Source organism: Pecten maximus, unplaced genomic scaffold, assembly GCF_902652985.1.
Source record: "Pecten maximus unplaced genomic scaffold, xPecMax1.1, whole genome shotgun sequence".
NCBI classification, from domain to species: Eukaryota; Metazoa; Mollusca; class Bivalvia; order Pectinida; family Pectinidae; genus Pecten; species Pecten maximus.
Genome location: NW_022980691.1, coordinates 12264 through 35613, shown reverse-complemented (window position 1 = coordinate 35613; position 23350 = coordinate 12264). Strand labels below are relative to the sequence as shown.

Here is a 23350-nt window from a genome sequence, read left to right as displayed (position 1 = left end):
TCAACAGTATTTCGATAAGATGCAAATCGATCGGTAGTATTACAAGACATTATTCTTATTGTTTATTCAAATAGTTCCTGAATGTTCACACATTATAAGCTAGTTAATACATTCTGTGCACATCTACTTTGAATGACGGACTACAATGACGTGCCTCATACTTGGAACTAATAGTATAAGCGAATCATTACCCCTAGTTATAGAAATTACCACCAGAGGTCTCAAATTCCGGGCTTCCGCCGAAGAGAAATTTATACTGAATATACCTTTTTTCATGTAATAGCACTTAATTGTAGTCTTGATAGTTTTCATAAATGTATATATAGTTCAACTACATCATATATGAACCGAAAGAAACTACAAAATGAACTGTGAAAGGAAATATAACGAAAATGAAAGTGAGAGATTGTGACGTCACAACTCGTAGGTGATTGTAATATGGCAGGCGTAAACGCCTCCATAAAAAGTAGTTTAGGGCGAAATTAAAACGGAACGAATATCTTTTGTGTTGCTTAAGGGCGAAAATAACCTGGGGCAAAAAAATACCAGGTATACAGTATTTAATGTTATATCACTTGCCTCATGAATCAAATTATTGAACTCATAAAATTTTTATTACATAGACATGGCTAAGAAATTCATTATGCCATGGGTCTAGTCCCCATGTAAGGTAACACAGGGACATGTTGCACCTATGTAAATATAGATTTGACCTTAAGGTACTACGGTGTAATTGGACACCCAATGCAAAAAAAAAAGTACATTTTCCACACAACAACCATTTGACACTGTGCAAACGCAGCTACATACAGTCCTGTTGAGCCTGTATAACGCTCAGCAATCATGGAAAAACATTCTCATTTATAACATTTCAATAAACATAACCTTGTTTACTTTTTTTTCCAGTTACCTGTCCCTGTATGATGTTAATTCACTTCAGCTCTATTGTATCTAAATCTCAACAGATTTTTTTATTTAAAGGTTTTGTCTTTTCACAATTGTTTGTACTTACCCAGCCAATCTTCTCGAACAAGTGAGCAACAAGCTCTCTCTCCCCGGCATTCTGTAGACACTTAGCTGCCTGTGATGGAAGACTGCAGTCCAGGAACATCTCGGCAGCAAAGAGAAACTCATCTCTCATGTGCTGGTGACTGTCCTTTGTGCGAGAGGCTTTCAGAGCTTGTTGATGAGCTAGGGCCACTTTGTGTAGCTGATGGTCACCTCCCATAATGAAGCACTTTGCAGCAACTTCATACAAAGCATGCTTCATGAAGTCATCCCCACGTCGAATCCAGTCTTCTGGACTGGACTCCTCTGCAAACATGCCGCCAATGGTTTCTGGACTATCTATAGGGTTGAAAGACAAAAATACTCATCCAATACATAACTTACCCATCAGCCAATATAAAATTCAAGTATATATGGTATAATTTCAATCCATGTTAACAAGAGGCCCAAAGGGCCTGTATCTCTCGCCTGACTCTACATCAACTTTGATATCAGCTTTGATGTTGATCTAGGTGATTTCTGCAGATATTATGTTGATTACCACTTTATTCAAATACCAGAGTAGGCTTGGTTTATTTCAATATTTTGTTCTAGTGCTTGTTTAAAGATTTAAGTCTATTTGACCCTGGTGACATTTAATGTAGGTCAAGGTTATTCATTTGAACAAACTTGGTAGCCTTTCACCCCAGCATGCTACAGACCCAATATCAGGTTTCTGTGCTCATGGTTATTGAGAAGAAGTTGTTTAAAAGGAAAAGTTGACGCAAGATGGATGGACAGCGGATGCCACACCATGGCATAAGCTTACTTGGCCTAATAGAAACGACTTCAAAATGCCTGTAATACTTAAATGTCTCCATTTATTTGTAACAATGCATCCTGTACAGAAGGGGTCAAAAGTAATTTCTGATCATTGACCGTTTAACACTGACCAGTAACAACCAGAATGAGATCAGGCGTTAGAACTAGATGTTATGATTAGTACTTAGTTTCAGTATAGGACAGGATGCAATGAGAGGCAAACGGACATTACTGCACAGGAGAGGCAGACATGGGTAACATTACAGCTTTGTGCCCTCTCCTTTACGTGGTGGGGGGAATGAAAATTGATTTGGAGAATGACTATCTAGTACAAAAAGTACCTTCATCTACATCTGTGCTGTTAAGGATCTTGACTAGTTTCTAGCCTTGAAGTACTCAAACATTGGAGCTCTTTTTTCCTGGTCCTCGTCAAAGATCCACACGTTAACACGTGCACGAGTCACGGCCGTGTATAAGTGTTTAAGCTCCGAGTTGAGCACTTTGTGCAAGCTGGCATCAAATTTTAGGGCCCTCGGTCGGTTCGTCTGCTGTAGCACATCTACCAAAAAAATTCAAATTCATTAGATATCTATTAACAAGAATTCCATGGAAATGTGTCTGTGGCCTGTGCAGAAAGTTGAGTGACTACAAGACTTATTGCATGATCCAAGGTAAAAGAATTATCATAAGGAAACGGCTTTTTATTTTTTTAGCAACAGTGACCTTGATCTTTGGACCTGAAAAGCAATCCCGAGAAAGCACTTGTGGTAAGAAAGATCTGCATGAAGTATGAGCTTAATCTGCCCAAGGCAACTATAAAGGGAACTTGAGTTATATCACGGAAACCTCTGTGCCGACGCCGACGTCGCTGCCACTGACATATTGATACCAATACCGTATAGCGGGAAATTTTAGCGGTCATAAATTTGGCGATTTGGTCATGAAAACTGAAAGTTAAATTTTGGCGGGTTAAAATTTAGCGATTTCCTTAAATCTAGGGTTTTTAATTTGGCGTTAAGCATATATATTACCTACCGATATATATAGATAATTATTAGGTGTTTTGTTGTATTATCGATCCTCTGTATCGAAACCGGAAACTATTACCAAAAAATTTCAGACGAACACATACATGTAGATTTGTCAAATTAGTGTTTATATGAGTATGTGTACAAGCAACAGACAAAGATAATTTAATCAACCGTATGATATTGCAGTGGTCATCTATTGTATGATGTGTATACGTACAGGTAAGTTTAACAATGAGTCTACCGTAAAAGCGTTAACATCAGTTCATTGAATGGTTATGGGTAGATGGCTTTGTTTTCACAAAAATTAATTATGATGCGATATATATCATACTGTGTTGCTATACATATATCGTGAGTAGTTGTTCACTAGCTATTCGCATGTACCTATCGGCATTTTGGCCGACAATTGCCAGGCAACATCCAACGTTACTACCAGTCGTTACTCTCTTGAGTTATCAAAGGTAAATGGCGGCCAGAACAGAAACTAGTGGGTAAATTGAAATGTTTGCGTCTTTTTATTTGGCAGTGTGTTAAAATTTGACGGGTTCAACTTTGGCTATCTTTATACGGACCCGCCAAATCGCCAAATTAAAGCCCCGCTAAAATTTCCTGCTATACGGTATGTTGCCTGCTTTTTTCAGGTAACACAAAAAGAATTTTATATTTTTCTAAATGATTTCTCAGTGTGATTAATCTAAACTAAAGGTTCAGCAATCAGGCTCAAATTCACTTGTGTAGATATATTAGCCAAACAGCACCACGCATGATTTCATTATATCTGAATATAATGGATGCTTACTGTCAGAATCATAGGTCATAATACCTATTTCAAGGCCAATAGGTATTGAAACTTAATAATCCCCTTATCCAATGTCCACATTAACTTATATATACAGCTATCTTGTAACAAGCCAAGCGTGTTTTTGAAAGTTCATCTTTTTAATTATTGACCAATATTAGATGACTGTTTATCACATGGGGTGGATCCCTGAACATAACCCTGATTTTCAGAAATGTCAGGTGTAGCAATGTAGTGTTGAAGGCTTGTAGCATTTCTGAGCTTCACTCAGCTTTGAAGAATAAATTCAGCACCATACCTGTCAAAGATCAAATGTTAACAAACTGGAGATCTCCAGTTTGAGGACTTTTCTCAAACTGGAGATTGTGCGGGCGACATTTTACTAGAGCAAAAATATTGCATTCATCAACAAAAAACAACACAAATTAATTGAATAATAGTATTCAATCTAATAACAAGTCAATGCAGTTGAGTTATTATAACTTTTACTGAATAGAGAATGAAACTACTGATTCTGACAGTAAATGAAAGTAGGATCAAATCTCAGGAGTCAGTGACTTTCAGCTGTAAAATCCTGAGGTCAAAAATAAAAATGCACACAACAGAGATGAAAATGGACTAAATCAACAAGAGGCTCAGGGGCCTTAACGGTCATCTGACTCTAAATTAAAGACCCTTATACTATTGTAGCATGCATTCTCTGTAGCAGGTTTAGTGGCACTGTTGGCCATAGTGGCCATCTTGGATTTCTGACTGACCCAATAAATAACAACACTTGGTCAGGACCATCTCAGGATCATTTCAGGCAAGTAGAGCTGAATCCCCTGGTGGATTTGAGAAGAAGTTTTAACAAGAGGCCAGGGCCTTAACGGTCATCTGCTCTAAATTAAAGACCCATAATATTGTAGTATGATCTCTGCAGGTTTAGTGGACTGTTGGCCATGGCGGCCACTGGATTTGACCTACTTTTTCCCTTGGGCCTTTTTTTTAAAAAAAGGTTTAAAAACCAAAAAAAAAAAGGGAAATTTTATTAGTTTTTTTTCTTAAATTTTGGATTTTTTAAAATTTTTTTGGAATTAAAAAAAAAACCCCCCCCCTCTAAAACCTAAAAAGGTTTTTTAAAAAATTTTTTTTCCCAAACCCCCCCCCCCCCCCCCCCCCCCCCCCCCTTTTTTTTTTTTTTTTTTTTTTTTTTTTTTTTTTTTTTTTTTTAAATTTAATTTTTGTGGAAAAAAGAAAAAAATTGGGCCAAACCAAAAACCACGCCATTTAAAAAAAAAAAATTTGGGGGGCAAAATCAAAAATGGGGCCCCTTAAACGGTCAGAATCAAATTAAAACCCTTTTATTAGGATGGGGCTTTCCCTTACAATTTATAAATTTTCCCAATAACCTCTTTGGTTTTTTGTGAAAAAAAACAAACACTTTTTAAAGGGCCCAAATTTAGGTTTTTTCATTTTTCAAGTTGGCCCCGAATCCCCGGGGAATTTAGAAAGGGGTTTTAACAAGAGGGGGGCCCTTGGCCCCCTTTTCTGACCCCTTTAAAGAAAAAAAGAACCCCTTAAAATTTAATTTTAAAAGGGAATCCCCTTTTGGGACTTTTCCCAGGGGGGGGGCCTTTTTTGGAAAAATTTTATACCACCCAAAAAAAACACTTAATGAATTGGGATAAATTCTTAAAAAGAAAACCCCCAGGTTGGAATTTAAAATTTTACTGTTGAGGAAAACTGTTTCGAACAGAAAAATAAATGGCTCCGGGCCCCCCCTTTAAAATTTTTTAAAAACCGGGGGCCAAAAAAAATAACAAAAAATTTGGGGGCTTTCAACACTCACCAATTTCCAGCTCAATTTGACCATAAAGGGGAGAAGAAGTTTTAAAAGGTTTTTAAAGGGCCCCAGGTGGCCATTTTGGATTTCGGACTAAACCCAAAAAAAACCCAAAATTTGGCCGGCCCTTTTTAGGATCATTTCTGGAAGTTAAGCTGAACCCCCACTTTTTGGAATTTAAAGGAAAAATTTTTAAAAAGGGTTGCGGGGGCCTTAACGGAAAATCATTTTAAAAAAGCCCCCTTTTTGGTTGTTTTTCCCCAAAAGGTTTTTACGGGCCCAAAAATTCCCACCTTGGTTTTTGCCTCCTTAAAATTAAAAAATTCCTCCCCAAATTCCCCAAGTTTTCAATTGGAAAAACCCAGGGTTTTTGGAAAAGAATTTTAAAATGTTTTTTTAAAGGCCGGGTTCCCAAATTTGACGGCCTTTTGGGAATTTTTACGACCTTGAAAAAAAAACAACATTTTTGGGCCCCCCTTTTCCCTTAACTTTTCCTTTTTTTAAAGCTAAAATCCCCCCGGGAAAATTTGAGAAAAAAATTTGTTTTTCAAAAACCCATGATTCCCCAATCTTGTTTTCCGGGGCCGGGGCCAAACCCGTTTTTAAAAACAAAATTCCAAAACATTTTGGCTTTCCCTTTTAAAAAACCTAAAATTTTACGTAATTTTGGAAAAATTTTGGAAATAGGGTTTTAAAAAATGTTGGTTTTTTCAAATTTCCCAAATGGCGGCCTTTTGGAAATTTTTACGATTGAAAAAAAAAAAACCCCCCTTTTTTGGCCCTTCCCAACATTAAACCCAATTTTCCCCCAAATTTTAAACCAGTGGAATTTGGAAAAAGGGTTTAAAAGTTTTTTTCCCAAAAGGGTTTGGCCATGGGGGGCCACGGGGTTTTTCAAAATGCCCCGAAAAATAACAACATTTGGTCAGCCCCAATCCAGTTTCATTTCGGAATTTTGGGGCCTCAATCCCCCCGGGGAATTTGAGAAAAAGTTTAAAGGTGTTTTCAAAAAAGGGTGGGGCCCAAAAAAAGGCGGCCTAAAGGGAAATTTTTAACAAACCGGGAAAAATAACAACACTTTAGGGCCCTTTCCAAACTTTTTTAAAACCAATTTAAGCCCCAATCCCCCGGTGGAACGGGAGAAAAATTTTTAAAATGGGAAAGTTGGGCCAGGCCCCAACCGGGGACCGGACGGCGAAAAAAAAAAATTGTTGGACCATAGGTTTTTCCCCCCTTTTTGGGGGTCAAACCCTAAAAAGGTTTTGTTTTTAAAGGGGCCAAGGGGACTTGGTTTTTCGGGTTCCCCAAAAATCCCTTTGGCCGGGCCTTTCCAAATTTTTAAAGGCCAAAAAAATTTTCCCCAAACTTTGTTTCCTTTTTTAAAAATTTCCTTCCCAAATTTTTTTTCAAGGGCCCAAAAATAAAAACCCGGGGGGAAAAAGTTTTAAAAATTTTTTTTCCGGGTCTCCCTTTCCCATTTTGGGGGTTTTTTTGGGAAAAAATTAAAAAAATTTTAACCAGGGGCCAGGCCACTCGGACCGGAAGGCGCCAAACCCAGAGTTGGAATTTGGGAAGATAAAATCCGGTTGTTGGGAAAAAAAACATGATTGGCAATCTGTTAAAAAAATGGCGTTTTGGGCGTGGCGAAAGGCCCAAAAAAAAACAAAATTTTTTGGGGCTCCCTTCCTTAACCCCTCCCCAAATTTCCAGCTAATGGAAACCAGTGGAACGGGAGAAAATTTTAAAAAGGGGGTTTTTTTCTAACGGGGGCCCTTTGTTTTAAAAACAAACCCTTGGCCAGGAGATTCGGTTTCATTTCTGGTAAGTTAAGAAACCCCCAAGGGGGAATTTGAAAAGATTTTGGGGAAAAAAGGTTTTTTTCCGGAAAAACCCATTTTTTGCCCAATAAATTTTAAAAAATGGCCCTTGGCCAAAAAAATTAAAAATTTTTGGTTTTTTAAAAAACCATTGAATTGGGCCAAAAAAAAATTTTTTTACAAAAATCCTTTGGCCTGGTGCAAATCAAATTTTTACAAGCGAAAAATTTTAACAAAATTAAAATTGTTTTTCCCCAAAACCATAACCCCAAACTTTAAAAAATCCATAAAAGGGTTTTTGGAGAAAAATTTTTTTAAAATTGTGTTTTCCAAGTTTGGGGGCCAAAAAACGGCGGCCACTTGGAAATTTTCCCCAAACCCGAAAAAAAACAACACTTTTTTGGGTTTTCCCCAAATTTTTCCACCTTTTTTCCAGCTCAATCCCCCGGGGGAACGGGGAGAAAAATTTTAAAAAATTGTGTTTTCAAATGGGGGCCCAGGCGGCCATCTTGGATTTTTAAAAGGGCCCAAAAAATAACAAAAACTTGGTGGGGATCACCCTCGGGATCTTTTTGGGGGCAATTTTCAGCCCAAAACCCTGGGGGAAAAACTTGGAAGATTTTTAAAATGTGTTTTTTTCAAATGGGGGGCATGGGGGGTTCTTGGATTTGGGAAGGGCCCAAAAAAATAAAAAAAACCCCCTTTTGGTGGGGGATAAATTCGGGAAATTCATTTGGCAAGTTTAAAGCCCAAAAGACTGGGGGAAAACTTGAAAAGGGTTTAAAAAAATTGGGGTTTTCAAGTTTGGCGGCCACCCTTGGATTTCGGGGACCCCAAAAAATAACAACATTTTGGGGGGGAAATCATTGGATCATTTCAGGCAATTTTCAGTTTAAATACCCACTGGTGGAATTTGGGGGAGGGGTTTTTAAAATGTGTTTTTAAAAAATGGGGGCCTCTTGGTTTTCCCAAACCCCCCCGAAAAATAAAAAACCCATTTGGTCAAAACCAATCGGGATCATTTTGGCAATTTTCAGTTTCTTCCCCTGGTGGAATTGAGAAGAAGTTAAAATGGGGAAAAAAATTTCCCCGGCCACGGCCGGAGGGACCCGAAAAAAAACATTGGCAAATAGGTTTTTGGGGAAAAAAGTTTTTTTCAGAAAAACGGGTTATTTAGGAAATTAATTTTAAAATTACGGGAAACCAAACCAAACAAACCCTGGGTTAAAAGGGTGTTATAAAATGTTTTAAATTTTTTTAAAAAAAATTTTTAAATTTTTTAAAAAATTATTCCCTTAAAATTTTTTAAAATAAAAATTTTCGTTAATTTTTTAAAATTTATGGTTGTATATACTGGGTTTTTTTTGAAAAAAAAAAATTTTTTAAAAGTTTTTTTTTTTACCAAAAATAAAAATTTTCCAATTAAATTTTTAAATTAGTTTTTTCCAATTAAAATGGGGGTCTTTCTGACTAAAAAAAAACCTTAAAATTTTGGGTTTTTTTTTTTCTCCTTTCCTTTTCATTTCGCTTTTTTTTAAAATTTTTTCCTTTTTTTAAACCTCGTTTTATTTCCCGCCCTTTTCTTTTTGGACGAGAAAAATTCTTTTTGGGCAAAATGCCCAGGGGTTTTGTTCTTGAAGTGATGTTCCAGTTTAATCAAAAATTTTTAACTAAACCCTTTTTGGTCAAATGAAGCCCCCTTTTGTTTTGGGTACAGTTGTTTTAGCATAAAACCTATCGGCACGCATCTCAACCCCCAAAAGGCCAAGGCGGGCTACAGAAAATTATAACGGGGTTGGGGGGGGTGTTTTGGGGCATAGGGAAAAAAATGGAAAACTTTGTGTTACTCCAAAAATAATTTTTATTTCAGAATGATAAAAATTGCTTTTTTGTCCCCTTTTACAATTTTTTGTTTTCATATTTTATTTTCCTTATCACTTTCAAAAAATAGTTTATTGCTTTAAAATTGAGTAAAATGTCAATATTCATGCTGCGCACAAATCTCCCTTATTTTAGGCAAATCTCCCTTAAAATAATCATCAATCTCCCTTATTAGTCTTCTGAAAATATGACATGTATGTATCTATGTTGCAAATAGCTTATTTTCACTACAGGTATGTTGATTATTGGAAACTTCACCTGAGACCTAATTTGGTGACAGTCAGGGTTTGTCACAGTTGACTGACGTACCCTTTTAATTAACCCCTAGGGATCAATTAGTGTCATTGACCATAGCTAATATGCCCTTTGTTTAGTCTGTATATTGGACAACGTTATATACAGCACTTGGTTAGTCAGAATTTTGAAGCGTCAAATTGACGCACGTCTTGGGTTAATGGATGCCACTTTGGCCAAGCGGGAGAAAACTGGAAAATTTAATAAAATTATGGATCCGCGCAGGTCATTAATTTAAAACTTGAGAATTTGATTTCTGTATTGAATATTCAGGAGTCTCCAGTCCAATGCGGGAAACTTGACAGGTATCAGGGTTCATACGTATTATGTCAAACCAAATTCAAGGTCATTTCAAGGCTTTTTCAATGTCATAATTAAATATCCAAAGCCCATTTTACCCCGTCATCTAAGTCATCTCGAGAGGGAACAAGAGAACAAAAAAGCAACGTATAGCTTTCCACTTTATCAAAATACAACCTGACATGGTTATTATTAATGTTTGTAGGGGAAGCAGTAAAGACAATGTTGAATCCAAATGATCAGTGGCCAGGGTTTCATTATCCTAATGAAACTTTAATATTCAAGGACTTTTTAAGGCTGTAAACCAATTTTCAAGGCTTTTCAATGCCCAGAAAGAAATTCAAGGCTTTTCAAGGCCCAAGGTGAAATTCAAGGCTTTTCAAGGCCCAAGGTGAAATTCAAGGCTTTCTCAAGGCCCGTGCTAACCCTGGGTATGCAGCACTGATCTGAAATATTCCACGAGTATCCCTTAGTTAATTTTTTAACACATATATTACTTGTGACTACTGTTAAAACTTCATCTTAAATATTCCTTACCAGCGTCAATCTCTACCAAACTTTCCTGGTGTGATGGCAGGCTGCCTCCCTTCGCTCCTTTGGTTCCCATCACCAGCTCTTCCAAATACTCTGTGACAACCCTCCATTCCTTGACAGCCTGGATTAAAAAATTACTTAATTAAGAACCAGATTAGGAGGTGGAATTATCACCTTGAAATTCCTCCACCAGTTTTCATTTAATTTGAGATTGTTTAATTCTTCCTTTAAATAATGATAATCTTTTAAAGTCATATTGTATACCTGATAATTTTCGCCCTTTGAAGATAGGATGAAATTAAGAAGAAGGCAAAAATTTCAAGTGGAATTGAAGGATTTATAAATCATTGTAACATGGGCCCAAGTGTAGCCGGATCACAAACATACCCTCATATTTTTCAACTATAAATCATGTACTAGACTTAGCATTTTCAATCAAAAACCAATACATACTCAGTTATTTTAAAATTTCAGTCATTTTTTTAAATTATGTAGTCCGGTCATGATAACAAGAGATCCCAGAGGGATCTTGGCGCCCACCATTGAATGATCTTTATAGGTTCCATGTCAGATTGATCTTTTCTCTACTTTTCCCTTCCTCTAAGTCTTACTAATCTGTGTAAATTCAGAACAGCCCTCTAGTACTTTTCAAACAAGGGGAACCTATATATAAAATTTAAGATTTAGCGATAATGGCTGTCTGTCGGCCATGTTTGTTTTCGGATTGGTCCCAAAATGCAACACCAGGGACCAAGGGGAACCTACATATGAAATTTGAGAAAGATCCCTTCAGTACCTTCTGTAAAATAGCGATAACAAACTTCAATTGTCAAAATCCAAGATGGCTGCCTGTCAGCCAGGTTGTTTTCTGACTGGTCTCAAAATCCAATATGCATAACTAGGCACCAAGGGGAACCTTTATATGAAATTTGAGAAAGATCCCTTCAGTACTTTCTGAGAAAAAGCAATAACAAACTTCAATTGTCAAAATCCAAGATGGCTGCCTGTCGGCCATGTTATTTTGCTATTGGTCTCAAAATGTGATATGCATAACTAGGCACCAAGGGGGAAACATACATATGAAATTTGAGAAAGATCCCTTCAGTACTTTCGGAGAAATAGCGATAACAAACTTCAATTGTCAAAATCCAAGATGGCTGCCTGTCGGCTATGTTGTTTTCCGATTGGTCTCAAAATGCAATATGCATAACTAGGCACCTAAGGGGAACCTTTATATGAAATTTGAGAAAGATCCCTTCAGTACTTTCTGAGAAAAAGCAATAACAAACTTCAATTGTCAAAATCCAAGATGGCTGCCTGTCGGCCATCTTGTTTTGCTATTGGTCTAAAAATGCAATATGCATAACTAGGCATCAAGAGGAACCTACATATGGAATTTGAGAAAGATCCCTTCAGTACTTTCTGAGAAATAGCGATAACAAACTTCAATTGTCAAAATCCAAGTTGGCTGCCTGTCGGCCATGTTGTTTTTCGATAGGTCTCAAAATGCTTTATGCATAACTAAGCACCAAGGGGAACAAACATATGAAATTTGAGAAAGATCCCTTCAGTACTTTCTGAGAAATAGCGATAACAAACTTCAATTGTCAAAATCCAAGATGGCTGCCTGTCGGCCATGTTGTTTTCCGATAGGTCTCAAAATGTGATATGCATAACTAGGCACCAAGGGAAACCTACATATGAAATTTGAGAAAGATCCCTTCTGTACTTTCTGAGAAATAGCGATAACAAACTTCAATGGTCAAAATCCAAGATGGCTGCCTGTCGGCCATGTTGTTTTCCGATAGGTCGCAAAATGCAATATGCATAACTAGGCACCAAGGGGAACCTACATATGAAATTTGAGAAAGATCCCTTAAGTACTTTCTGAGAAATAGCGATAACAAACTTCAATTGTCAAAATCCAAGATGGCTGCCTGTCGGCCATGTTGTTTTCAAATAGGTCTCAAAATGCAATATGCATAACTAGGCACCAAGGGGAACCAACATATGAAATTTGAGAAAGATCCCTTCAGTACTTTCTGAGAAATAGCGATAACAAACTTCAATTGTCAAAATCCAAGATGGCTGCCTGTCGGCCATGTTGTTTTCCGATAGGTCTCAAAATGCGATATGCATAACTAAGCACCAAGGGGAACAAACATATGAAATTTGAGAAAGATCCCTTCAGTACTTTCTGAGAAATAGCGATAACAAACTTCAATTGTCAAAATCCAAGATGGCTGCCTGTCGGCCATGTTGTTTTCCGATAGGTCTCAAAATGCGATATGCATAACTAGGTACCAAGGGGAACCTACATATGAAATTTGAGAAAGATCCCTTCTGTACTTTCGGAGAAATAGCGATAACAAACTTCAATGGTCAAAATCCAAGATGGCTGCCTGTCGGCCATGTTGTTTTCCGATAGGTCGCAAAATGCAATATGCATAACTAGGCACCAAGGGGAACCTACATATGAAATTTGAGAAAGATCCCTTCTGTACTTTCTGAGAAATAGCGATAACAAACTTCAATGGTCAAAATCCAAGATGGCTGCCTGTCGGCCATGTTGTTTTCCGATAGGTCGCAAAATGCAATATGCATAACTAGGCACCAAGGGGAACCTACATATGAAATTTGAGAAAGATCCCTTCAGTACTTTCTGAGAAATAGCGATAACAAGAATTGTTTACGGATGGATGGACGGTAGACGGACCACGGACGCAGGGCGATTTGAATAGCCCACCATCTGATGATGGTGGGCTAAAAATGAAATACAGAGTGGCATCAAATTCCTGCCATAGAATACACCTCAATTTACATAAGAATATAGTGTAGATGAAAAGAGCTGATAAAGTTATTCCAATTTTATGAAAGAGTGCATATATGTCACCAAAACTTCAGGCTTAAAAATCCAATAAAGATTGTGATATACAAAGATCTGTTTACACCATATTTTATGTATGTCCCTCTGGGCTTGTTGCAGGATGAATATGGTTACAAATATTAGAATGTCACATGCTAAATCCTTCGGCTTCCTACAGGATAATATATTGTGTTTAACATACGATGTTAATGTTTTCAGTATTATACAAGACAAGAGATCCCAGAGGGATCTTGGCGCCCACCATTGAATGATCTTCATAGGTTCCATGTCAGATTGATCTTTTCTCTACTTTTCCCTTCATTTTACTAATCTGTGCAAATCGAGACATCCCTCCAGTACTTTTCAAACAAGGGAATCCTAGCTATATAAGAAAGTTGAGATTTAACGATAATGGCTGTTTGTTTGCCAGGTTGTATTCAGGACAGACTGGTCCAAAAATGCAATACAAGGAACCAAGGGGAACCTACTTATGAAATTTGAGAAAGATCCATTCAGTACTTTGAGAAATAGAGATAACAAACTTCAATTGTCAAAATCCAAGATGGCGGTCTGTCGGCCATGTTGTTTTCCAATTGGTCTCAAATCGCAATATGCATAACTAGGCACCAAGGGAAACCTTCATATGAAATTAAAGAAAGATCCCTTCAGCACTTTCTCAGAAATAGCGATAACAAACTTCAATTGTCAAAATCCAAGATGGCTGCCTGTCGGCCATGTTGTTTTCCGATTGGTCTCAAAACGCAATATGCATAACTAGGCACCAAGGGAAACCTACATATGAAATTTGAGAAAGATCCCTTCTGTACTTTCTCAGAAATAGCGATAAAAAACTTCAATTGTCAAAATCCAAGATGGCTGCCTGTCGGCCATGTTGTTTTCCGATTGGTCTCAAAAGGCAATATGCATAACTAGTCACCAAGGGGAACCTACATATGATATTTGAGAATGATCCCTTCAGCACTTTCTCAGAAATAGCGATAACAAACTTCAATTGTCAAAATCCAAGATGGCTGCCTGTCGGCCATGTTGCTTTCCGATTGGTCCCAAAACGCAATATGCATAACTAGGCACCTAAGGGGAACCTTCATATGAAATTTGATAATGATCCCTTCAGTACTTTCTCAGAAATAGCGATAACAAACTTCAATTGTCAAAATCCAAGATGGCTGCCTGTCGGCCATGTTGTTTTCCGATTGGTCTCAAATCGCAATATGCATAACTAGGCACCAAGGGAAACCTTCATATGAAATTTGAAAAAGATCCCTTTAGCACTTTCTCAGAAATAGCGATAACAAACTTCAATTGTCAAAATCCAAGATGGCTGCCTGTCGGCCATGTTGTTTTCCGATTAGTCTCAAAACGCAATATGCATAACTAGGCACCAAGGGGAACCTACATATGAAATTTGAGAAAGATCCCTTCAGTACTTTCTCAGAAATAGCGATAACAAACTTCAATTGTCAAAATCCAAGATGGCTGCCTGTCGGCCATATTCTTTTCCGATTGGTCTCAAAACGCAATATGCATAACTAGGCACCAAGGGGAACCTACATATGAAATTTGAGAAAGATCCCTTCAGTACTTTCTCAGAAATAGCGATAACAAGAATTGTTTACGGTCGGAGGGACGGACGGACGGACGGAGGGACGGAGGGACGGAGGGACGGAGGGAGGGACGGACGGACCACGGACCACGGACGCAGGGCGATTTGAATAGCCCACCATCTGATGATGGTGGGCTAATAATCTATTTTGCAATTCTTAATTTTGTCTGCAGGACCACCAATTAACATGGCAGGACATTTGGAAATACTGGAATTCATACCTGCGAGTCCTTGAAGAAGTTGTAGAGCAGAATGTCATCAAACTCGAGTCCCTTGGCTTCATAGATGGTCAGGATAAGTCCCAGCTGAAGCTCCTCTGGTATGTTGTCTCTGGCTGCTTCGTCCACCACTAGAATCGCTTGATGTGCCCCAAACTCGATGTGCGAAGTTTTTCGACGACTTCCACGCAGCAGCATGGCCAGGTCACTGAAACTACAGGACTCTAACAACACTGGGGGCGGTCCATTGAACAGGCCCTGGTCTTTTTGTAGACGGTCAAAAGACTCGGGGAAAAAGCGAACCATGAGGTCGAGGATACTCGAGGCCAAGAAGAGTATACCGGCATGAGATCTGTAATTGTGGGTAAGCTGGTGGACACGTTTTGGGACTTCAATACTTGATACCTTTCCATTGGCTTGCAACGACTGTTTAGCATAGTAGAAGATGGATTTGAGATCACTGAAGCGGAAAGCTATTCCACGCATAATGCTCTGAGCTGTGTCCCCGGTAAGGAACATCTGGTTTGGATCCTGACAGATTCGAAGGAGGAGACAGAGCTCTGCTTGAGTGAAGTCTTGGGTTTCGTCTACAAACACCTGATGGACAACCCATGAAATGTCCGTCTCATTCTTCAAGCGATTGTACACTGACCGAACCAAATCCGTCTCATCGAACAGGAACTTCTGCTTCTTGAAATGGTCGTATCGCTTGAAGATGTCATAGATGTCAGAACGTCTGCCAGAAAAACTGGGAGCTCGTTTCTTCCCAAGTTCAAAGTACTCTTCCTTCTGTAGAATTCCATTAGGTTTAGATAGAGCCTCAAATGAACCTTTGATGAATGACATGATTTCTGTCCACACTAGTGAAGGATGGTATTTTCCACTAAATTTCTTGCAGATTTTTGGCCAAATTTCCTTGCTGAAGACATCGTAAGTAATCTCTCTTCGAGGGTCAACTTTCACTTCATTTATGGCAGCCTGTTGTCTTTCATCATCATCATCATCCTCTATATCATCGAACTGTCCATCATCATCATCCTCATCATCAGAATCTTCGGCCAGAAGAGGAAGAATGCTCAATGTTCCCTCACCATCAGTCCAGCCCTGCACATCAACCTTCAGTCCTCCATCCTCCCCACGCTCGAAAAAGTATGGTGGTCCAAGAGATGCATCCAGCATCAGCAACAGCTGTTTGGAAGTGATAAAGAGTGGGAAGCGATAGTCATCAATGTCCTGTAGACGTGGGGGCAGCACTTGGTCTTCAACCTCCACATGATTCTTTGCGATGGCACATGCATGGCTCAGCTCTCGAAAATTCTTCTGCACCTGTTCAAACAAAAATACATAAAGAATCTTAAATGAGATATAATTTCATATGCAATTTATTAGAACAAATCTAGGTTTTAGAGTCAAAATGTGAAGGAAAAAATTGATATCATTATACATTGCAAAAATCATTACTGACAATACACACTAATATTATTAAATTTCCCCAAAAAACATAAAACTTTGACAGGTTGACAAAACATTAGCTATTAGGATTGTATTTAGATTGACAAGATAGACTTCAATACCTCGTAAACGTTTAGCAACAACATCATTTGCCACCTTTTAAGTATCTATTGTATAGAAGTACAGAGGTGCAAACTTGCATTTCCAGGAATAAGTACACGAGGCAACACATTAATCTAACTATCATTTTTCTTAGGTTTCTAGGTTTGCAGAGTTTGGTTGGTCCAATCTTTCTATATAATTAACAACACATTGCAAAATTTTGCATTTGTTTTAGAGAGTGCCTATGTCCTCCTTTAGACTTTTTGCCCAATTACATTGCATAGTCATATCATTTATCTAGCAGAGAGCTCCAACCGTCATTGCAAATGTCTGACTCACCAAATATCTCTGATGTTAGCATTTCAAAACATTGAAAGTTTCTACAATTAAACTTGGAAGAGTCTTTGATCAAAGAAATTTGGAAGGTCTCCTTCAACTTTCTGCTAGTTGTTGTTCTTACCTCATTACACAAAACAGCATTCTTTGTGATGAAGATCTGATGAAGATGGTCATAGATCTGTCCTTCTTTCTCTTCTCCGTTTTCCTCTATCACTTTGCCATCAGCCCCAACTGTCGCTCCAAGGAGTTCTTCTAAAGGATCATCTGCCTCTTGGCCTTCATCTTCATTATCCTCTCCTTCCTCATCATCTGAATAGATAGTTAAAATAGATTAGTTAGTAAAACAAGAGGCCCAATGGGCCTGTATCGCTCACCTGGCTCTACAGCAACTTTGAAGTTGATTGAGTTCATTTCTACAGATACTATGCTGATTATCATAGTAAGCTAGGTTTATTCATACTAATAAATTTTCTAGTCCTTCATTCCAGCATTTTATTGGCCTAATATCTGGTCTAGGAGGCTCTTGGCTATCGCAAAATTATTGTTTACAGATTTAAGCCGATTTCACCCCTGTGATCTTAAATGTAGGTCAAGGGTCATTCACTTGAACAAACTTTGTAGCCCTTCACCCCAGCATGCTACAGGCCCAATATCAAGTCCCTGGGCCTCTTGGTTATTAAGAAGAAATCATTTGAAGAATATAGCCTATTTGACCCATGTGACCTTGAATGAAGGTCAACATCATTTATTTGAACAAACTTTGTAGCCCTTCACTCCAGCATGCTACAGGTCCAATATCAAGTCCCTGGGCCTCTTGCTTATTGCGAAGAAGTTGTTTGAAGATTATAGCCTATTTGACCCATGTGACCTTGAATGAAGGTCAATGTCATTTATTTGAACAAACTTAGTAGCCCTTCACCCCAGCATGCTACAGGCCCAATATCAAGTCCCTGGGTCTCTTGGTTATTGAGAAGAAGTCGTTTGAAGATTATAGCCTATTTGACCAATGTGACCTTGAATGAATGTCAAGGTCATTTATTTGAACAAACTTTGTAGCCCCTCACCCCAGCATGCTACAGCACCAATATCAAGTCGCTGGGCCTCTTGGTTATTGAGAAGAAGTCGTTTGAAGATTATAGCCTATTTGACAAATGTGACCTTGAATGAAGGTCAAGGTCATTTATTTGAACAAACTTAGTAGCCCTTCACCCCAGCATGCTACAGGCCCAATATCAAGTCCCTGGGCCTCTTGGTTATTGAGAAGAAGTCGTTTGAAGATTATAGCCTATTTGACAAATGTGACCTTGAATGAAGGTCAAGGTCATTTATTTGAACAAACTTTGTAGCCCTTCACTCCAGCATGCTACAGGCCCAATATCAAGTCCCTGGGCCTCTTGGTTATTGAGAAGAAGTCGTTTGAAGATTATAGCCTATTTGACCCATGTGACCTTGAATGAAGGTCAAGGTCATTTATTTGAACAAACTTAGTAGCCCTTCACCCCAGCATGCTACAGGCCCAATATCAAGTCCCTGGGCCTCTTGGTTATTGAGAAGAAGTCGTTTGAAGATTATAGCCTATTTGACCCATGTGACCTTGAATGAAGGTCAAGGTCATTTATTTGAACAAACTTGGTAGCCCTTCATCCCAGCATGCTACAGGCCCAATATGAAGTTCCTGGGCCTCCTGGTTATTGAGAAGAAGTTGTTTAAATGAAAAAGTTGACGCCGGACGGCCGGACGGACGGACGGACGACGGACGCCGCACCATGGCATAAGCTCACTTGCCCTTCGGGCAGGTGAGCTAACAATGGAGGAAAGTTCCATTTTCAGGATGCTGTAGATTAAAGATGAGTTGAGGTGAAGTTGGAATAATTTAGTGTTATTAACTTTGTAAGAGGTTGATAGGTTGTTCCCACTGTATCGGGCACAACATATTCCATTGTGTCATTTACCCATGAATTTCCACAACCAACATGAAAAAGTAGAGCATCAAAATATATAGTTGTCTACAGTACAATCAAATTCCCACAATTTGTAGCACACAACATATTGTCCTTCCCAAATGAGTTCCTTGACAAATCCATGTCACCACATAAGCTAACAAGTATCTCTGGACAGTTGAGCTGAAAGAATGCAAATTTCTAATTGGACCAACCTTCTTCCCTTTCCTCTTCCTGTCTCCTGTAGATAGGACACCTGGGAAGGAGTGGGGCCTCTGCCTGTGTTGCCTTGGTCCAATATGACAGGAACTGTGTCCACAAGCGGTAAAGACAGCAGGTTGTTTTGCCTGTCCCACTTCGGCCCAGCAGCAGGATGGGTGCTTGAGACCTCAGATTGATAATGGCATGCTCCAGGTCAGTCACGCGGAATGGAAAGTCTACCTGTGGACATTTATCATATTCAAATATAGCAATTTTTTTATTACAATAAGTTTAAGAAAATAATACACACATTACAAGTCATAGGGGATGGGAAATGTGGCTAGAACAGTGGAGGTAATATTCTAAGATTCGTGATTCAACATGATATTGCACAAGCATTTGTCTCTAGAAGTTATGGTAGAATGGACTTGAAGAGTATATATATACATATATAGGAGGCCCATAGGCCTTAATGGTCATCTGAGTTTTGATATAATTTACAGCATAATTGACCCCTGTGACCTTGAATAAAGGTCATTCATTTGAACAATCTTTATAGAACTTTACCCAAGAATGCTACGAAACCAATATCAGGTCTCTTAGCCTCTTTGTTATAAAGAAGAAGGTTTTTAAAGATTTTAGCATATTTGACCCTTGTGACCTTGATTGAAGGTCAAGGTCAATCACTGTAGAACAATCTTTATAGCCATTAACCCCAGAATGCTACAGACCTAATATTGGGTCTCTTGACATTTTTGTTATCAAGAAATCATGAAATATTCTAGCATAATCGACCCCTGTAATACCTTGAATAAAGGTCAAGGTCATCCATTTGAACAAACTTGGTAGCCCTTCATCCCAGCTTGCTACAGACCCTATATTAGGTCTCTGGGCCTGTTGGTAATTATGAGGAAGTTTACAAGAGGCCCATGGGCCTTAACAGTCACAACATTTGGTGAGGACCATATCAAGATCATTTCAGTTCAGTTTCAATCAGCTCAATCCCACTCTTGGAATTTGAGAAGAAGTTTGAAATGTGAAAAGTTTACGCACAACTGATGACCTAAAAATGTTAATTGCTTGCAACGTGCGACGGACATTGCTGGACAAAAGGCGATTGCAATAGGTGAACTAAGACTTCATCATTTGAGGAAAATGAGTAGAACGCGAGGATGTGATATTCAAGTGTTGTTACTACTACACGATACTCACCTTTGTCTCTATATTCTGTAGGACGTGGTAGACTAAATTTGAGGAAAATGAGTAGAACTTGAGGATGTGGTACTCAGTATCATTGCTACTAGCTGGCGGATAAAATCTCTGTAGTTCCTGTTGGTACTCCCTCAGATCCTGTTCCTTCAATCCGACATCAGCTTCGGCAAATATCATTGGGTAACGCTTTCCTGAAGAAGCAAAATGTATATATAAATTATGGCATGTCTTAATGTGGGAGGAAACCGACTATACCTGGAGAATAATGCCCAGGCTGGACATCTCCATAACTTTACATGTAAATATAGGGAGTTAATCCATCACTACACCACCAGACCATCCTTGTCACTTGACTTACCTCCCTCTTCCTGGAACTGAGTCTGTTTTACTCCTTTGAGTTTTTTCTGTATGATGCACTCCTCACCGCGATTGTGTGACTTGATGATGCGTTCCACACACCTATAAATATGATCGTGATTGAACACGATGTCCCAAACTCGGATCACCTCCGAATAAATCCTTCCTCCTTGGACGGCAAGATCTGCCGAGTCTTCTTCCTCAGCATTCAAACGACGTTCGGCGGATTCACTCAACCGTGGCGAGAATGCAATGGCAAGCTCCCAAATTATCCTTCCTCCCTTGGACAGTTTGGCCTCAAACAGTCGAAGAGTCTCTGGCATCTTACTGGCAGTAATAGGTTTACATAGTGACCGCCGCCATTCTCCACTGGCCAGATGCTGGACTTTACGGACAATTCGCTGTTTCAGTTCGGGCAGGACATGGTTGTCTCGGAGGGTTCTCCAGACGTCTGAAGTACATTCCACTTCCCAATCCAAATTGTCAAACGCCTGCACATCTACCTGTTAATTAAATGTTTAAACTTTACAGGGATAGTTAGTAATATTCTATAGACTATTAATCAACAGACTTTTCCAGAGCTTTCTATCATCAAATTACAGGACTTTTCACAGGCTTTTCAAGGCAGTGGTCAACTTTTGGTAAAATTGAGAGTATATATAACTTCAGATCCAGCACACCAAATATTTGTTACATACCTCATATGTCTCCTTTTCCTCTTCTTCTTCATCCTCGTCCTCCGGTGATACCTCCCCATTGATCACTTCCTCCATGACCTGATCATTCTGTAGAGGGGGCGTGGCAGTGGCTACATCCCCTGGTATAGAGGGTTCTGTTCCATTTGATGTTTCATCCAGATTCTCCACCTATCAATGAAATTAGAATACTATGTTAAGATATAACTGTAGTCATGAAGCGTAAGCTAATTATTCCACAACAGGTTAATATTAACAAGAGGCCCATGGGGCCTTAACGTCACCTGCGATTTGAAATATATCAGTAAATTTAATTGACACTTTTTTGCCTGACCCATCAGTCTAAGGGATCAGTCAGGGCCAACATGTGCATACCATTAAGCAGTCATCCCATGCTGATAATGTTAACAAATTCAGAATGAATTTCAAAATAAATAAAACAAATGAGTCAAAAATGTGATTTTCCTATAACTATAGTAAAGTTTATCCCCTCCCATGGGGCAAACATGAGACCCCAGGGCCAGGAAATTCAAAATTATGGTAAAGCACCTTAAGACCCTTCCATCTATGAAGAGTGTTTGATTCCACCTTATCTGAGAGTAGAGAAGAAGATTTTTGAAGTTTTAGTCAATTTGACCCTTTTTAGCCCCGCCCCTGGGGGATGGGGACCATATAATTCACAATTTTAGTTGACCTTTAACCATAGAAGCTCCCTGCCATATTTCATTGAATTTGGTTCAGTGGTTTTGGAGAAGAAGTTGAAAATGTAAATTGTTTACGGACGGACGACGCAAGACGACGGACAAAAGGTGATTAGAATAGGTCACTTGAGACTTTGTCTCATGTGACCTAAAAAGCTGTACACCTTTCATAGGACTCACAAGCTTACAGAAGACTTGCAAGCTTGCTGAACAGACTGCTAGCTTGCAACTATGTTTTTGCGAACTTGCCAATAGCTCAAATTTTGGAAGCAGCCTCTTGCAAGCATGCACAAACGTCTACATATTTTGCCACAAACTTACAGCAAACAAGTATTTTTACTTAGAGAAATTCTTTTGGAGGTGGTCAGGTGGGCCTGTCAGGTAACACACACTGGCCTTTTGTCTAGGTCACCTGCAGACCAACTGAGTTTTCTCCAGGTATTCCTATTTTCTCCAACAGTACATGAGTGACCATTCATGCACTTTCATCAATCCCAAAAGAGGTGATTGATATAAGCTGATATCACTTATCTTGTAATTGTAGTAAATAAAAAAGTTTTTATAATTTCCAGCAGGTCATGCCAGATGGACAATGCTATACCATAATACTATAATATTAAAAGCATGTTTTTAAAGATGGAGAGGAATCTATTCATATAAATGCGAATCTTTTTGATGGACTGATTTGAAAATCTAAACTCTAGTGTTTATGTAGGTTTATTCAATTTGGAAGAAATCATCTACCTTGAGAGTGCCTTTTGTGTCAGGCGATCTCGTTCCCTTTTGACCTCCCCTTGATTTCCTTGACTTCCAGCTTTCCTCCATTCTTGGTACTTTAGGATTGAATATTGAGTAAGGAGTGTCTGGTAAGTTGAAGATCATCTCCTCAATCTTCTTCTTGGACGTGTCTCGATGTGTTGATGACTTGGCATATATCAACTTCTTGTCCTTGCGTGTTAGTTTTTCTGGAACTTCAGAAACTTGAGCTTCATCTGTCCGTTCATATTGAAGGAGATCCTGCTCTTCCTCCAGCATGCCATCCTCCAACAGTTTCTGCCGGGGCTTCTTCGGCTTTTTGGCTGCTGCTTCAACAGATGCTAGTCGGAAGAACTGCAACCTAGGATGTGAATAAAGTAGATTAGAATAGAAATATGATAAAAGACAGATAAATTAACTAGAAATTGTCATGGACAATTTGACAGGCTTTTCATCTCCTTAACACTTGGTTTGGTTTGTTTTTGTTTAACGTCCTATTAACAGCCAGGGTCATATAAGGACGTGCCAGGTTTTGGAGGTGGAGGAAAGCCGGAGTACCCGGAGAAAAAACCACCAGCCTACGGTCAGTACCTGGCA

At 38.8% G+C, this 23350-nt stretch overlaps 1 protein-coding gene across 1 annotated transcript in view; it reads right to left on the bottom strand.

The window, feature by feature from the left end:
• Positions 1–1012: 1012 nt before the first annotated feature.
• LOC117319624 (TPR and ankyrin repeat-containing protein 1-like) overlaps positions 1013–23350 on the bottom strand; it is a gene marked incomplete at both ends in the record, with an annotated part of 33271 nt that continues 10933 nt past the window's right edge. The window contains 10 exon segments of the mRNA XM_033874396.1: positions 1013–1343; positions 2161–2368; positions 10294–10411; positions 15002–16324; positions 17013–17200; positions 19047–19272; positions 20245–20435; positions 20603–21104; positions 21300–21467; positions 22742–23114. Coding sequence (XP_033730287.1) covers positions 1013–1343; positions 2161–2368; positions 10294–10411; positions 15002–16324; positions 17013–17200; positions 19047–19272; positions 20245–20435; positions 20603–21104; positions 21300–21467; positions 22742–23114 — 3628 coding nt within the window.